General features: G+C 43.7%; 1 protein-coding gene across 8 annotated transcripts in view; it reads left to right on the top strand.

Annotated features, from left to right (window-relative positions):
- Nucleotides 1–17922, top strand: part of FYN (FYN proto-oncogene, Src family tyrosine kinase) — a 203087-nt gene that overhangs the window by 154468 nt on the left and 30697 nt on the right. For 5 of the 8 annotated variants that reach the window (XM_053664772.1, XM_053664770.1, XM_053664773.1 and 2 more), the window contains 7 exons: nucleotides 31–129; nucleotides 2789–2892; nucleotides 3979–4128; nucleotides 7487–7654; nucleotides 10158–10337; nucleotides 11943–12019; nucleotides 12117–12270. In XM_053664772.1, coding sequence (XP_053520747.1) covers nucleotides 31–129; nucleotides 2789–2892; nucleotides 3979–4128; nucleotides 7487–7654; nucleotides 10158–10337; nucleotides 11943–12019; nucleotides 12117–12270 — 932 coding nt within the window. Of the gene's footprint in view, nucleotides 1–30; nucleotides 130–2788; nucleotides 2893–3978; nucleotides 4129–6902; nucleotides 7068–7486; nucleotides 7655–10157; nucleotides 10338–11942; nucleotides 12020–12116; nucleotides 12271–17922 lie in introns of all 8 variants that reach the window. The other 3 variants (XM_053664775.1, XM_053664776.1, XM_053664777.1) reach the window with 3 other exon arrangements.

A 17922-nucleotide genomic window follows, 5' to 3' on the forward strand; every position in this document is an offset into this window, starting at 1 on the left:
TTCACTCCTTTTCCTCTTTGTTTTCTGCAGGGAAGGAGACTGGTGGGAAGCCCGCTCCTTGACCACCGGAGAGACGGGTTACATTCCTAGCAATTACGTGGCTCCAGTTGACTCTATCCAGGCAGAAGAGTATGTTTTGTTTTGTTGTTCTCACTTAACCACCTTCTTTTAAAAGTTTTTTTGCACAGTAAAGTACATTAACATCGTGCAGGAGGGAGAAGAAACTCACTGGAGTGATTGAGCATGGAGAAACTATGGTAACTCCATGTCTCCCAGGCCTGTGCCTTTGTGTTTTGCGACATCTGTATCATACTGCCACTATTGCTAACGATTTTTCTTTAAGCTGCTCACTTTTTAAAACATACTTATTTTGAAAGGAAACTTTGTATCAGCAACCTAAATGAAAACCCAATGTGCTCTGCCATAGATAGAAAGCAACCATAAAGGTGTGATGAAATCGTAGCTAGAGAATATATTATTGTCAACAGTGGACTATAGTAAAAAAGAGAAAGAAAGGGAAATTTGGGAGAAAGAGTAAGAGGAGAGGAGAGAGGGAAGGGGGAGGGGAGTTTTGGCAAATAACTGTTGCTGATCAAATTGAGATTTTCCTCCTCAGTCTACGCAGATGCATTGAAAAGGTGTACCTTCTGTGCCCAGGTGGAACTCTCTCACATGGGTTGTGCCCTATACAACTTGATAAGTCCTGTGGTGATGCATTTCAGATGGTCCTTTCCTTTGATTTGGGGTCTCCTCTGGTTTCTCTGATAGTAAGTAGTGACTAGCAGTTAGCCTAAGGTCTTCACTGCTCACGGTTTTGGAGGTGGCCCATAGGCTGCGAGCATTGTAGAAAAACCAGCCATTGTTCTGTCTCCTGGCATGTGGGGATTCATTGGCACTTCCAATGTGGGGGACTGCTGGTGACTCGGGTGGTGACCCTAATTTCTGAACCAAGGGAGAGGGAGCTGGAACCTGGCCCTCTCCCTGACACCTCGGGGGCCTGCCTCACCCGCTTGGTGGAGGCCCTCCTGCGTTAGGAGGAAAGTCCGCCCAGCCTTTGGCTCTGATATTTAATTTTGCCCTGGATTTGTTTAAGCTTCGGGGAGGATTAGACTGCACACCTCAGCCAAATCCCCAACCGGCTCACTCTCTCGTCTTGAATTCCTTTGCGCCTCCTCTGAGGAGACCTGTTTTGTTTCCCACTCCCACCTCGTCAGCGGCTCCCAGCTCCTTTCCCTCCCGGGGAGTGTGTTTCATCAGCAGAGAATAAAGGAATTCGTACTGAATCTTTATTTTAGGGCAGAGCGGCAGACATCTTTCTGTTCTTTCAGCATAAAAGCTACCACCAAAAATGTAGCATTTTTAAAATTTAACTGAGAATCTACCCACTATATATTTAACTTGTATTTATGGTGCTGAAGATTTTTAATATTGTGTTTTTAAAGAATAAAATACCATTTGAAAACAATGCCTGTGGTTTTACATATGCAATTAATTATCAGTATTTTAAAGTACTATTGTTTTCATGCAATCCATTGTTCTAACAGCCCTCTTTTCACTATGTTCGTGTTTGTGCTGCATTTGAATTGGTACAAACCCACAAAGCCATTTCTCACAAATAATTGGTATAATTCTTTCCACACCATCTTCTGCTGGGTTAGAATTGTTGCACAGTCTGGTGCCTTTAAAAGTCACTGCGGAGCTAACACGCAGCAGGTCTTTTCCTATCTTTAGTGAAGCTCTTTCATTCACAAAAGAACTTGACAGTGAACATATAATAGCTATGCTCAAGTATAATGAATTGAAATTTCATTTTAGAAACTGGATCCTCTCACAGTTAAATATTCTAAAGATTGTTCCTTTACGCAGATTCCAATGGCATGCCTCCGAATCCTCCCCTGGGGTCCCGGAGCACCTGCTGCTTGTTCGGCACCCAGTGCCGGGGCGTTAACTAATTGCCGCACCATGATTAGGGCTAGCGTGCAGGGGGGAGATGAAAGACAAATGACAGGTTGCAAGGTGACTTGATGTGATTCCTCCTAAAGGGGCACAGGAGTGTCATCACACAAAGAGCATGAACATGCCCGTGACACAGTCTTTTCCCAGGACGTGCTCATTGCCTGTGCACAGCCGCCTGGCCCAGGCCAGATGCCGGGCAGACGCCCTCCGCTCATCAGCGTCCTCACACTCCCGTGCTGGACAGAAAGACAATACAATCAGCCTCCAAGGCCAACACGTGTCGCAAATGAGGGGTAGTCTTGACCATTTTTTCAGAGTTCCTATAGGTAGGGAATAACTGAAAATATTCTGTCTTTGTTCTTTATCCATTCTGAGGGTTTTTTTTTAAGTGCCTGATTAATGGCCTTTATCTACAATGAGACTGTGTTTTGTTATTTCCCAGGGATTGTAATTATGCTCAGAAATCCATGGTGGTGTAGATGTGTGTAGGAAGAGTTTCCTGTGGCTGGCATTTCAAACAAGGTCTCGGATTTCTCTTTTTGGGCAGGCAGGTGGCAGATTTAACACAAACCAGTTCTTGTCATCTCTGGAAAGAAGGAAAATAACCCACAAATCAAATCTAATTTTTTTCTAAAGACTGAAAGAGATGGATTAGGGGTGGAATTAGGAATAGATTGAAAGGGAACTAGATGAGACTAGGAAAAAAATATTCACAGATAGGGAAAGGCTAAGGATGAAATCAGAGATTAGGATTCATGGACAAGAGCTTGTATGATTCCATTTTTGTAAGTGATTCCTATAAAATGTTTCCTTTTTCTGATCTGATTTATAGGTGGTACTTTGGAAAACTTGGCCGGAAAGATGCTGAGCGGCAGCTTTTGTCCTTTGGAAATCCACGAGGTACCTTTCTCATCCGTGAGAGTGAAACCACCAAAGGTAAGATGACAAGCTGAAGAGGTCCACTTGTCATTCGGATGTGAATTACTCAGAAGAGATGAGAGGCTTGCCTCTGATGAGCAAGGATTTTTAAATGGCACATATCCTCCCCGCCTTGCGAGGGAGTCCTGTTCTCAGCTTTTCCTCCAGGCACAGGGGCAGCCAGCCTGCGGGCTGCGGGCTGCACGCAGCCCAGGATGTCTGAATACAGCCCAACACAAAGTTGTAAATTTACTTAAAACATTACGAGAATTTTCTTGAGATTACGTGTCACAGTGTATCTACTGTGTGGCCCAAGACAACTCTTCGTCTTCTGGTGGAGCCCAGAGACATCGAAAGGCTGGGCACCTCTGCTACAGACAACTCCAAAAAGACTGCAGAGGCCCCAGATCAAGACCTTCCTCTCGTAGCAGGGTCTGGGGCAGCAACACTCCTTCCAACACACAAGGTCACAGAATGTTCACAAGTCGTTTAGAATTAGGAAGTTCTGAAACTCTTCGTTCCTCGAGTACCAGACATACAGGTTGTTTTTGCATTTCTTTTGTGTTTTTCATTCCTGAGGACTGCTCTCCCTCCACCTATTGGCCTTTTCATGATTTAACATCTCATTAGAGCCCGCAGGAAGAGCTGGGCGGAGGAGAGGAGCAGTGGCCTCCTGGCTGGACCTGGCAGGCGCTGGTTGTCCGCTCCTGGGGAAAGTGTTGCGAGGCAGAAAGTGGGAGCTCACTTCTAGAGAAGCAGTCCGTTTCCCTGGTGCAGTCTCTCCCTGCCTCCATGGTGCTCCGTGGCTGATGGAGACTGGGTGATGGAGACAGGGAACATGGGGAAAGGGAGGATTACGGGGAAAACTCGAGAAGCCTTTATTCTCAAGGGCACAGTCATTTTATTGCTAATATATTCTGACATTTTCAGGAAAGGGGTGTTTTCTTCCTGTGTTACTGAGTGGAAAGGTGTGCATGCATGCGTGTGAGGATATGTGTGTCTCCTCTTGGTAATTATTAATCAGAATAGTCAAGTAAATGAGACCTAAATAACAAACGAGTACTCAAAATGATTGGAGCTGCTAATACTTTGCATGTTTACCAGGTGCCTATTCACTTTCTATACGTGATTGGGATGATATGAAAGGAGACCATGTCAAACATTATAAAATTCGCAAACTTGACAATGGTGGATATTATATCACCACCCGGGCCCAGTTTGAAACACTTCAGCAGCTTGTACAACATTACTCAGGTAACCTTAATTCTAACTAGCAACTAACCATTTGGACACTGGCGGGACGGGGTGGGCTCAGAGCAGGAAAGGGGAAAGGCAGAGAGAAGTGGGGTACAATATATACATACAAAGTCACTAATAAAACACATCTGACCCTTGCCCAACATGGTTTGAATTGCCCAGGTCCACTTCTTTGCACCTTTGTCTCATTAAATATATACCGTTCTGTAAATGTATTTTCTTTTCCTTATGATTTCCTTAATAACGTTTCTTTTCTCTACCGTACTTTATTATAAGATTATAGTATATAAAACATATAACACAAAATATGCATTAGTTAACTGTTCAAATGTGTTCAGCAAGGATTCTAATCAACAGTAATCTTTTAGTAGTTCATTAAACCTTGGGGGCATCAAAAGTCAAACATGGATCTCCAGTGGCATGATAGCCATGTCCCTTAGCCCCCTTGTGGTTCAAGGGTCAACTGCAGTTTTCTTTGCTAGCCCCCCAAGGTGGGTAAATAGGTTCTACTGATGGTTTTCTACCATAATTATAAGTTCCATCAAAAGATTCTGTAACATTCTAGTTTCCCCGGTGGGAAGCAATAGGTTAAACTTTAAAAGGTCTCTGCCCTCTTCCTCTGCAGGATGTAATTGAGAAACCATGAGAGGGAGCAGGGACAGTCCCTGGGAAGGAACTCACACAGGGCCCCACGGGGTGTTGTGTTTCTGCCTCCACCTCAGGAACGACTGTGCGCGCATGTCGTTCTCATAACTGGAGGAATTTCTCAGTCCATTTGCCACATTCCCTTCCCCGCTGATACTTCTGTCTCTAGCGAGACCTATTGCGTGGCTCGCAGCTCAGTTACAGCTACTGCCTTAAACCTTTTCAAACAGTAGATCGGTCTCTGTCCTAACACCCAGATGTCACCATTAGTCTGTTCTTGCTAGACATGTATACTTAGATGTTTAGATGTGCGATTTGTACATTTTACTAAACAACATGGTCACAGGTGCAAGTATTAAAATCATTGCTTTCTTCCCTAGATTAGCCCTCTATAATACACACAGATAGATATAGATATGCATGTGCAGATACAGATCTCTATCCCATTAAACCCAGGAGTTTTTGTGTCATTTTATATGATTCTTCAGGACAAAGGCAGTACCTCAAAATTGAATGTGACTTGGCCCCCACTCTTGCTGTATGCACATGCACTACAAAATACGAGTATGTGTGTGTGATTTTTTAGCAACCAATAAAAGCAGTCTTTTGAAAATGGCAATAAGAAATACCTATCTGTTGATCCTTGGCACTAGTAAACAAGTGAAAAAATTAGCAACACTTAGAGTATTTATTGATTAGGGCACTGGGGAACTTTAGTTTATGTGGATTCTGATGAAATACTTGAGAGAAATGGAGCAGAATGTCTCCCTGAGCTTAAATGACATACTCAAAATGCCTGCATGCTGTGTTTTTCAAATGCCAAAATATATTGCATTATAGCCAAACATCAGCAGGATCCCCAGGGTTTGGATCATTTGAAAATACTGTGTTGGAAAGGGCACCTTAATAACATCATAAAGCTGGAAGGAGAGAAAGGATATGAAGAGTAACAGACATATTTTTAATCTCAAAAAAATCCATCTCAAGTTAGATTTGTTTTTATATTGGCTTTTCCTCTTCCCTCCTTCTTTCTCTCACACAATAAAATGCCTTTGAAATATCGGCTCATAAATAATTTCCTGTCTAAACATCTCAGAACCTAATTCTATCAAAAATAAGGAATAAAAAAGTAACTTACAACTGGTTCTTGGAGAAAAGGCAGCAACACCAGATTTGATTTCCCTGCTCCGAGGGACCTGGGGCGGGGCGGGGCCTTCTGCAGCTTTTGTCACTGCCCGCATTCCTCGTCCTTCTCCACCTTTTCCTGCCTGGCAGATGTTCAACTTGGCATTTAGGCAGCTTCCCCTCGCCATCACCACGGCTAGAGTCTAGAAGGCATATTCTTTAAAGGGAGAGAGAGAGAACCTTCCAAATCACCTCACAGTGATAACTGCTTCTTTCCTTTATTTTGGGAAACAGACTTCTTTTACATCCTTGAGTTTCTACACATTTCAGTTTTCATTCTTTCTGCTTACACACCAGGCTTCTAAATTATACACTGGAGATTGTTATAAACATTTTTAATGGGAAATATCAAAGAAGTAAGAGTACCTGGCTAGCAGAATAGAGTCAGTTAAAATGCCAGAGAAATCACTAGAGAAATGTGGCCTTATTTTTCCCCTGCCGGGAGTGATCTTCATCCTTAGTTTGTAACCACCTAATGTTCTGAAGAAGGATCCTATGCTGAAGTTACAGTTTTAAATATACTCCCCAAACCCTCGATTTTAGAGGGCGGGGAAAGATAATCATACTGACATTCTGCACTCCAAATGTACCTTTGGAAATTACTGGAGGTATTTTCAGAGAACATTATTAGCATATTGGGCTGAAAATGTTTTTTTTTAACCTAGTGAGTATAGAAACCAAAACAGTCTGTATCAGTTTATACGAATAGATTATAGTATACCTGGGGATGTGGAGGAGTTCAGATTTCAAACGTCCTCTATTCTGCCTTCGATAAACATGTTTCAGTGTGTGGCGTCTAACCCCCCAGATGTGTGTAGTTCTCTGCACTGTAGCACTGTTGGAGCAAGGCTGTGTGCCGGCCGGGTTTGTGCGCTGTCGTGCTGTTGTTTCATGTGTTCTGCTTTTCTCTCCCTCTCTCACCACCGTCCCCGCTCCGTCAGAGAGAGCTGCAGGTCTCTGCTGCCGCCTAGTAGTTCCCTGTCACAAAGGGATGCCAAGGCTTACCGATCTGTCTGTCAAAACCAAAGATGTCTGGGAAATCCCTCGAGAATCCCTGCAGTTGATCAAGAGACTGGGAAATGGGCAGTTTGGGGAAGTATGGATGGGTATGCTGAGACTCAATTATTCTATCACTAGCTTCCTCGTTTGGGAAGTCCGAACATCAAAGATGGAAGGTGAAAATAAAGACTGTGTGACCAGAAGGAAAGTTTGGATTACTAATAGCAGGGAATAATGGTTCTGATTTTGGAATTCTAGAAGTTCTAGAAAAAAAAGATGTAAGTGGTCAAGATTGGCAACTGGCTCAAATTATACTATTATGTGTGTCTCAATTCATAAACCAGCAAATGGTGCAAGGAGTGTTCTGGCCTGCACCAAATGCATTGCTCTTCGTTTCCAACTGCAAATTCTTGTCCAATGAACTCAGTATCGCCCTAAAGGGCAAGTCACCTTCCATCTTCCCTAGTGCATGCATGATTATGGATTATAAGGACTATGTTTTCTTTATTAATCCTCTTTCCTGTAGAGAAAGCTGATGGTTTGTGTTTTAACTTAACTGTGATTGCATCAAGTTGCACCCCACAAACTTCCGGATTGGCTAAAGATGCTTGGGAAGTTGCACGTGATTCGTTGTTTCTGGAGAAGAAGCTGGGTCAGGGGTGTTTCGCTGAAGTTTGGCTTGGTAAGGCAGAGGGTATGTTTTGTTATGGCTGCATCTCAAAGCCAATTAAAAGGATGGTTTTGAACAAAGCACATTTAATAGCCTTTGGGACCAAGACACTTAACCTGGATAGCTGGTACAGGCCATCCAGATTTTCAGAATATGGCAGTGCCTTCCTGTACTCATCTGCCCTACCTCATGTGGTAATTAAGGCACAGAACAGGAAACCAGTACAATAGGAACCTGGTGTTTCTTCTTCCTAAGACCTGGGAAGGTAAGATGCTATAGACAGGCTACTATAGGAGGAAACCGTGAGCATTTTTGCTCAATGGGCCTGGATTTTTTGCTCAATCTTTATTAGCTGATTAACCATGGGCAAAGGTTCTATTTAACCTCTTTGAGCCTCAATTTTCTCATCTGTAAAACTGGAATGATACCTACTTCATAGGACTGTGTTGAGGACTACAGGAGACAGTATGTTTAGAGTCCTTTGCACATGGTAGGTGCTCAGTAGACACACATAGTTCTCTGGATTTGCTTGTCATGCCATTGATTAAGCCACCTGCACTAGGCTCTCCCCACTGTTTTTATAACTCCCTTTTGGGCAATTGCAGCTTTGCTTGAAGATAATCCACAGACTTGGGTCTCGCCCAAACACATCTGTCAGTAAGACAATATTAGTGCTTCTGGAATCCTCCTTCTGCATCTCTAAGACTCAATTAAAATCATATAGAGAAGTGCCTGTTCTGACATGTCACTGTAGGTGTTTAAGTGTGGTCTGCACTAAATGATTTAACACAGTTAAAACACTCTGAACAAGCCTGGCAATGAGTAAGTACTACAGAGATACAAAGTTACAAATAGAGTTAGAGATAGAGAGATATAAAATAGTAGTAGATAGATAGATAGATTCTCAGTCATATGTGTACTTGTATAAGCTATTTTAATAAGTATCATTATAATCATCTTTCAGAGTCTACATTGTTGTGTCCATCTCCTCTGGACTTTAACTCAAATATTGTCAAATATGTTTATATGACCCTCCTCTCCCCCTTCTGCCCAATTTATAATTAATATTCTGGGTACTAAGAGTTTTACCCAATCACTAATACAATCAGGAGTGATCGGGCACTGTATAAAACTTTACCTGCAAAGTTTTAAATTATCAACTTTAAATCATTACACATACTATTAAGATTTTGTTTCCCACTGAACATAAAACCTCATTTTGTGGTAGTCAGGGTTGGGATGGAATGCCAGTGTAGGCAACTGGGTTGTTATTTGAGAAAAAGATCTCCTTTGACATTTTGGGGGTGCTAACAACATTCAAAGAGCAAAGACCACTTACAAGTTGTCAACTTTAAGTTTAGTAGTCAGATATTTTATAATATATGATGAATTATTCTTTAAGCTACTTGTTCTTTTATGATTCATATTTTTACAGGTTACATGCTATAATGATGTGAACCATGTTTTATTTTTAACAGGGTAAAAAAGCTTTCTTCAATTTACAGAATTTTTAAATTATAAGTCAGTCATATTAAGTATGAAAATTAATCTTAATCCAGCTTTTTCCAAGTAGAAAATAACATAATCTAATTTAGCAGGGCTTTTTTTGTTTTCCTTATAAATAGTTTTAATTCAAGGTCACAGGAATGATAATGGAAACACATACAAACCATGTTTTGCTTTGTTCAATTTGGGAGCCGAAAGAGACTCAAAAGATAATCCAGTTTCACTTCAGCATTTTACAGATGAGGTAACTGACGGTCATACACCAGGCATACCTCTGGACCTACTAGGTTATTTTAACATGTTAAGTTTCAATATTTCTGTTCCCTCTCAGCTGTTATCTGGCTTCTGCAGTCTAGCTGACAGAAGTCCTTGCTCCTGTTGTGGCTCACCGTCAGTAAACCCGAGGGGTCTTTCTTACCTGGTTGAAGTATGGGCAAGTAGACTGTAAGCTTCTTGCTGGTGCTTATCACTAATTCCAATCTTACGTGTAGACCAACTCTTCAAGGACTCAGTCAAGTATTGAGGTAGCTCATCCGTTGCAGACAATAGGAAGTCTAGAGATATAATTGCCAGACATCCTCAGCATGTTGCCATATTTTTTAAATGGCAAACCCCATAAAGTGGAACTTAATTTCAATTCTTCCATGCTCGCTCTGTTGCCTAACGGATGGACATTGGATAGCCTGGCTCATTCTAACCCCTGAACTTTCATTTTTGTGAAGAAATGTCCAGAGCTTTTGATACAGATTTGTAATCACATGGCTGAACCAGACAAGGAAAGTGGTATATATCAAAATGAGAAAAAAGTTAAATTATAAACCATATCTTAGTCATATGTAATATAAACATACTTTTTCTGTTGAAATACTTGATAGAGTCCTTACATTTGATTGTCTTTGATCAACAAAAACTATATTGTTTAACTTACAGTCTAACTTTATACAAATAGCTATTGGTTAAAAAACTTCTTTTCACCAAAAAAGGACCTTTGGTTTGACTTACTGTTATGGAATGTCCACAGGCACCTGGAACGGAAACACAAAAGTAGCCATAAAGACTCTTAAACCAGGCACCATGTCCCCCGAGTCATTCCTTGAAGAGGCGCAGATCATGAAGAAGTTGAAGCATGACAAGCTGGTCCAGCTGTATGCGGTGGTGTCCGAGGAACCCATCTACATTGTCACCGAGTACATGAACAAAGGTCGGGCACGGCCTCTCCAGGCTTCACCTCACAGTGACCTGCAGGGTTGTTTCGGGAAAGGAATGGAGTTGCCTGCCAGATTTCTTTCCTAGTTTCTGCATGACTCAAGCATTCCCACCAGGAAGCACAGATCGTGTGCTCATTAATGAAAACACTTTAGAACCAACTGTGACCTTGGGTCTGCCCCCCAAGTGCTTGTGGTACCACTGCCATGTGCCTGCTGCACGTGAAGAGTTGCAGCTCCTCTCAGTTATGAAAACATTCATTTTGATTATCAGTGATATGAGAAGCTGTGAGTTTGCTATTGTTTTGAACGCCATAGCATGCGTTAAATTTCCTTTTTGCAGGGCCGAACAATTGATTTCAGGCACTGGTCTCTGGGCTAAGTTTATGCTCCATCTTTTAACGTCTTATTTTTTTGTCAGCTCTCTTTTTAAACATCAAATGAAGAAAGACATGCTTTTAAAGAGCACATTTTATTCTCATTCTCTCTGTGTGTGGCTGTCTCTCTCTCTCTTCTAATCAAAGCAGTATTGTTGGGGATAAGGCCAAAGATCACTTTGTTTCGGAAAAATAGATGAACCAAACAAGAAATGCCCTTAAAAGGCAATGCATTGTACATCAGAGGATTACAGTGTAATTTTTCCTTTCCATGTACTTTTAAAATACATTTGGAATTTTCTTCCTGGCAGATTGTTTGTCCTTTATATACAGGGTTATTTGGTGTATAACTTTGTGATTAAAACATGAAAAAAATCACCTTCACCATCATGGGCCTCCAGCCTCTGCACATGACTGTTTGCGCCCTGGTGTCAGTTCTGAGCTCCTCAGGCCGAGTCATCCAGGCAGCACTGGAGCTCCAGCGGTGCTGATGCAGGGGTAGTGCTGATGCAGGGGCCGTTGAGACCCGGCTGGCCACGCGCCACTTGCTCTGCCCTGTATTTCCCAGATTTTTCTTTTCTTTCCTTTTCTTTCTTTTTCTTGTCTTTCCTTTTCTTTCCTTTTCTTTTCTTTCAGACCTCCTCTTGATTTAAAATCTGTAAATAAGTTAGGTCAGTGATTCTCAAACTTTACTACGTGCCAGAATCAATCACCTAGAGGGCTTCTTAAAATACAGGTTTCTGGGCCCAACCTCCAGAGTTTCTGATCCCGTAGATCTGGAGGGGACCCGAGAGTCTGCATTTCTACCGAACTCCCTGTGGGCTGCTGTCCCCGCTGGTCTCAGGACCACATTTCAGGAGGCACTAGGTTGGGAGGTGTCTCCTGGCCTCACCCCTTCGTGCAGGGCTGGCCGGGGAGCGAGACAAGTGGTGCGGCTCTTCACATGTTCTTCGTGACGAAAAGGGAATTGAGTCCCATTTCTTCTAGTTTTATCAAATGTTTGTTGTCCTTGGAAATGACATCACCATTATTTATTTTTTAAGGCTTTTTCTGTCTTTCACTTCATAGTTTTTTCTGGGTTTTGATATAAACCTTTATTTTGCATCAATGGCATTATTTAATTCAGTTTTCTCACTACTTCTAATAAGAAAACCAAATATAACCCTTTGTTGGAAATTGTTATCTTGCAAAGCAAATTGAAATGGTTTTATGTTTTATTCACAGGAAGTTTACTTGATTTCTTAAAAGATGGAGAAGGAAGAGCTCTGAAACTACCTAATCTTGTGGACATGGCAGCACAGGTAGGCCTCGTGGTACCTGGATTCCTGCCTTAGATGCAGTTGACATGTGATACATGGAGCCAAGGTCTAACGTGCTCTGTTCCCTTGATGTCCACAGGTCGCTGCGGGAATGGCTTACATTGAGCGCATGAATTATATCCACAGAGATCTGCGATCAGCAAACATTCTAGTGGGGAATGGACTAATATGCAAGATTGCCGACTTTGGATTGGCCAGACTGATCGAAGACAATGAGTACACAGCCAGACAAGGTAGGCGCTTAAATGACAGTGCTCCTGATCACATCCTTGAAAACAGTGATTTACTGCACAGCCCTTCCTCCCTCCTTTCCTTCCCTTCCTTCAGAAAATATTTGAAATGTCATTCTACAGATGGGTTTTTTTCTTCTTGATCTGGCAGGAAGCTGACAACTCAGCAGGTGGGATATTGTAGTGGGTTTCAGTAGATGGATGAGATGTTCCTTTCTTGATGAGTGAGTGACGTGGTCCTCCTGGTTTGTGCCGCCCTCCTCGTGGTATCAAGGCCTGGGACACTTTGCTTTTGGAGAAGAAGGATTATGGAAGGGTCACAAATTAGTCAAGTAATAGCTCATCATGCCATCAGAATCTCAGCAAAAAAAAAAAAAAACAAGACATGCTCACTGGATAATTTAATAAAGGAATTATTTACAAAGGTATAGGCAAGGTTTGGGAAAACCAGCAGGGCATGATGGGTGTCTCAGAGCTAGTGACAGCAGTGGACCCAAGCCCGAAGGCAAAGTGGGTGGAGGGTGGCAGGCAGCAGAACTAAGGATGCAGCCGTGCCGAGAGGCCACCTTTCACTAGAGAGAGACAGCGGGGATGGATCTGGAGGACTCACACCCAGGCTCACTGTTCAGCCCTCCAGTCCTCCTCCCAAACCCAACTAGAAGCCAGAGATCAAAGGAGCCCATTGATGAGATCAGATGGGTCCTGAGCAAGGAGAACAGTAAAATGGGGATTTAGAGGGAGAATAGAAGATAACATAGTTACTTGAAAAATCACCTCCTTTAACCATCTACTTTATTCCACCCCCTCCAAAGATTTGTAGAATTAGCCTTTAGAAAAAAACATATCCCAACTATCAGCTACTCCAGTGGGGCAGCTTTTGGGTGCTGTTAGAGCGAGCACCGGACACCAGGGAGGGAACACCAGTGTTCCTGTCCTCCTCGATCTTCACGTAATGGTCAGCAGGTAAAACTGTGGAGTTAAATGTGCTGTTGACAATTAAATGTAGGCTCCTCACATAGAGTATAACGCTTGTGTCTGAAGGAGGGGCTTCACCATGGTCGTTTTTAACCAAGGCCTGGCTATTCTGAGCAAGGCTGAGCAGTGACTGGAATATATTACAGAGCAGTGCTTTCTACTAGATTTCATAAAGGCCACCTCTGGAATTCTTATTCTTATTTATTTTTTAATTCTTTCACAGCATTCCAATTCTTCCCTGCTTTTATCATTCTCAGCCGTCTCAAGTGATGAGGCAAAATGTTAAACTAAAACCCTGAAATCCTGGCTCGTACAGATACTGTCCAAATACAGAAGTACATGTCGGTCAGACAGCTTGGCTATTTGAATTTCCCCAACACGTGGCAGTTCTTGTCCTGGAGCCAAATGCCCACACACTACACACACACGCCGATGCAGGGCCAGATGGCATGCGTATCTCTAATCAAAAGCGCACGGCAGCTTTGGTTGGCACCGACAGTCCAGAGAAAAACGTGGACGTGATTTTAAGTCAAGGTGAGCTGAGAGGGTCTGAAGTGCCACTGTGTCCGAAACCTGGCCCCAAATGACAGAGTTTACCCTGAGGCAAACCTGTCAGATCTCAACTCACAGGCCTGGAAGGAGAGCTGAGTGAAAGCTGTGAGACGTGAATACTTGATTCAGGAAGGAGAGAGAATGGAGTCGATCTTGGCGTTTGGTCCTGTAAGCATTCTTTCATTCTTCCTGGTGCTGGAGGGCCTGATTCAGGATTTGTTTCTCCCCTTCTGGACTTGGGGCTGCACAGAATTTGTGTTTAACAGCCTTGAACCATCAATAAATGAAAAGGTTAGGGCCCAAAGCCCAAGGATGCTGGCAGGGGTGCTCTTGCCAGGGTCTGGCTATTTAGTTCATAGAATGAGGTTCCCCCTGGCTGTGGCCCTGGGTGATTAGTGCCCCGGGAGAGGGCATGTGAGGAGCCTCTCACAGTTGCTGCGGAACAGGGCCAGTGGCCACCCTTGGCCCTGGCCATCAGTCTTGCCTTCTTCTTCAGTTAGTTGTCCTAACTGCTCTTCTGGGGCTTCCTCACCCCACCATTACTCTCCCAGATGCTCTCCTGCTGCCTCTCAAGGATTGGCCTCAAACCCTTTGTACCATGTTTCCTTCACTTAATTTCCAAAAAGAATATCTCACTCTTCCTTCTTAGAGAAAAAGAAATTTTTTTTTTCTTCTCTCTTCTTTTTCAAAATATCTTAAAATCCATGCCAAACACCGGAAAGAGATAACTAAGAAGTAAATGAACCGGAGAATTCAATGAGGGAGGGAGGGAAACAAGGGCTGGGGCTCTGGGACTTGCGAGAAGAATGAAAGAAAAGCTGTCCTACAGTAGAGGGAGAGGAAGGAGCAGGGGCATTTGTGGAACAGCTGCGCAGTGCCAGGCCTGAGCTGGAGATGTGAGGAGTGAGAGGAAACAATAGCAATTGACTCAGAGGGGTTAAGTAACTCATACAAAGTCACACAGCTAGTAAAACAGCAGAGGCAGGATTTGAATCTGGGTTTGGCTGTCCCTATTGCATCTTCCCTCTTAAGCTGCATTGACTGCCTCTCATCCAGACAGTGATTTAAAAAAAAAAACAGGAAATTATGAGATAAGTCCTAAGTCCCTTTTCCCATTATTTTATGGAAAAGTTTTTAAGGGGAACCTCCTACCGTGCCTGTGTGAGAGACTTAGAAAGACCCTCATTTTCTGGCTCTACAAGAACTCAGCTGTTTATAAAATTCATCCCAAGGCTCTGCCCTGCCCTGCCCTCTTTACAAAGCAGGAAGGTCCTGGTGCGTGTCTGCTGGTGTGCTCTGCAGATGGCATGCGTGCTGCACGCTGAAGATTCTGCTGGGGATTAAACAGCTCCTCCACACAGCTGCTCCGTGTGCCTGGTAATATTTGCAGTCGGGTTTTATGATCCCCACAGGCCACAGCCAGCCAGCATCTTGATTATGGGAGCGGGAGCAGTGTTCAGAAGCACGTGCTGAACACAGGTATTTAGGACTGTGAGTGACAGTTGTTCAGCACAGTTGTGACCTTCCCATCTCAGGGCACACTGAAATGCCTGTCACCCCCCTGGACAGATGAGACGGCATTTCCTGGAGCACAAGCAGAATTGGAGTATGGACCTGTGTTAACAGCTTTTCTGGTGTTCCTTTCCTCCTACCACCCCCACCACAGGGGACAGCACACAGAAGCCCCAGGTCAGGAAGAAGGTCAAGGCTAGGCCCAGAGTCTCTGAGGGTAATCCTCTGCCAACAGCATTCTGGAGGCAACTGGACATTATTTGGTGCTGCTCATTCTCTTTGACCAGTACATTTCCCTCAGTGACAGCAGACAGATCTTTGATCATGAGCTCTTTGCTAAATTCTGACCAATCCTGGTCTCTGAGTAATGCCTGTGTTAATTATTTGAGGGCCCTGTCTGTGCAGGGGACTTGGCGAGTGCAAGGCTGCACAGGGGCAGTCGAGGAGAAGTGTACAGCAGCATCACCGAAGTTAGGTAGCACTAGATTTGAAACCCAGCTCTGTCATCTGGGGCCTGGGACAAGTCCTCTAACTTTGCCACATCTCATTTTGCTTATTTGTAGAAATATATTTTACCTGCTTTGTGTTTTAGTTTTTGCAAATATTAAGTAAAACAAAACATTTAACATATTTAGCATAGCGCCCAGTGCATAGCAGGTGGTAAGTAAAAAATACTCTTGTTATGTCCCATATAGGACTAAGTTTTTGGATAATAAACAAGTGCAAGAATGGATTATAGACACAATGGAAAGGCCTAAACACTATTCAAGAAAGGGAGAGAGGAATCAAAGATAATTCCCAAGTAGTTAAATGGCAAGAACGGAGTTGCCAACAACAGAGATGAGTGAGTCAGGACCATCCTGTTTTCAGAGAAAGAGGGTGAGTTTGGTTTGGGATATGTTGAGCTTGAGGTGGTTGTGGTAGTGCATCCAAGCGAGATGTCGAAGCCCAGAGAGGTCAGTTGAAGTGCCCTTTGCCACGGGTCCTCACCCTCTGGCCCTCCCTGCCACTGTGCCTCAGCCAGCACTGGCCCCTCACCCCTGTGCTACCTACAGCCTCCCCTGAGGTCCGACCACAGCCTCCCCAGCCCCAGCACTGCACCTGCACCCCAGAGTCACTCCACAGCTGCCCCAGCCCTGCCTGGGCCGTGGGCGCCACAAGGCTCTTCTGTGGGTCTCGTCCTCACACGTCCACACCACACCTGTCTGCCGTAACCACCAGCGCAGCAGCTGTCACCCAGCTGCACTTGCCAAGACTCACAGCCCCCAGCCATCAGACAGACAGGAAGCAGAAGGAGAATTCTTGACAGGCTCCTGTTTTTTTCTTCTTAAGCTTTCAGAAAGCTCGGTGTGACAAACATCAGTTTAAACCTAACAAGTTGAGATAGGCCTGGCTTATGTATAAGAATGACTTGCTTTTGTGCACACTTACATTTTTTGGGAACCATAATGTAGAAACAATAAAATGAATAAATCTGAAGTGTACAAATCAGTGAATTTTTACATCTGTATATGTTTCCAAAGTCACCTGCAGATGAAGACTCAGAGCCCTGGCAGGCCCCCCAGCCCCTTCCAGCCCGTAGCCTCCCCAGAGGGGACCACTGTCTTCGCCTCTGTCGTGGTAGATTCACTTTGCCTGTTGTTGAACTTCACAGACATCGGTCTTTTGTGTCTGGCTCCTTACCCATCATTGTATGAGATTCATCCATGTTGCGTATTAACAGTTGTCCTTTCCTTTATATGGCTGAGTAGTCTTCCATTTTACTAATGTATCAGTCCACCCATCCTACTAGTATTTCTAACGTGGAGCTGTTATAAATTAGCTGCCATGGTGGTGGATGTACATCCTCCTATTTACTGGGTATATTCACAGAAGTGGAATTGTTAGCTCACCAAGAAAGGGGGCTAGCATTTGTCACTGCTGCCCAGCAGATTCTGTGGGTGCGACTTTGAAGGGAGAGCACCCAGTCACTGTGTTGTACTCCCTCTGGGCTGCTGAGGCGGCTGCTGGGACGAGGAACCTGCAGTTGGGAGTTAGGAGCCTGGGCTTTGAACTTAGCTCTGTCACTCAATGTGCTGTCCCCAGGCAAGTCACTTAACATTTCTGAGCCTCATTTTTACCATCTGCAAAATGGGGATCAAAAATAATTACCTTACATAATGCATGTGAGAAGTAAATGGGCTGCCTGTAAAAGCTCTTTGAGGGTTGTGAAATAATAGAAACCATTTTTGTAAGCTGAATGTTTGTTTTTGATGTATATTTTCCATGAAAAGTATCTTTATTGTTGTACCTAAAGAAATTTTTCAGAAAAAAAGACTATTGGTAATCAGTAAAGAAGTATCAGTCTCTTAAAAGGAAAATATTACATCGTTACTTCTCAGCCAGCTCTGTCTGTCGGTACACTCACCGCTCGGTAGTACCAGTGTGGCCCGACGGCTCCTCGCCCTGAACACAGGGTGCTCACTGTCCTCTCCTTTCTCATCCTTGCCTTCTCTGTTGGGAACTGTCCTTGCCTCAACGCTGCCTCTGTTGTTGTTGCTGTTTTAGATTTTATTTGTTTATTTTTAGAGAGAGGAGAAGGGAAGGAGAAAGAGGGAGAGAAACATCAATGTGTGG

The sequence above is a fragment of the Artibeus jamaicensis genome, unplaced genomic scaffold (genome assembly GCF_021234435.1).
Source record: "Artibeus jamaicensis isolate MK-2021 breed Jamaican fruit bat unplaced genomic scaffold, CSHL_Jam_final contig_387, whole genome shotgun sequence".
In the NCBI taxonomy this organism is placed as follows: Eukaryota; Metazoa; Chordata; class Mammalia; order Chiroptera; family Phyllostomidae; genus Artibeus; species Artibeus jamaicensis.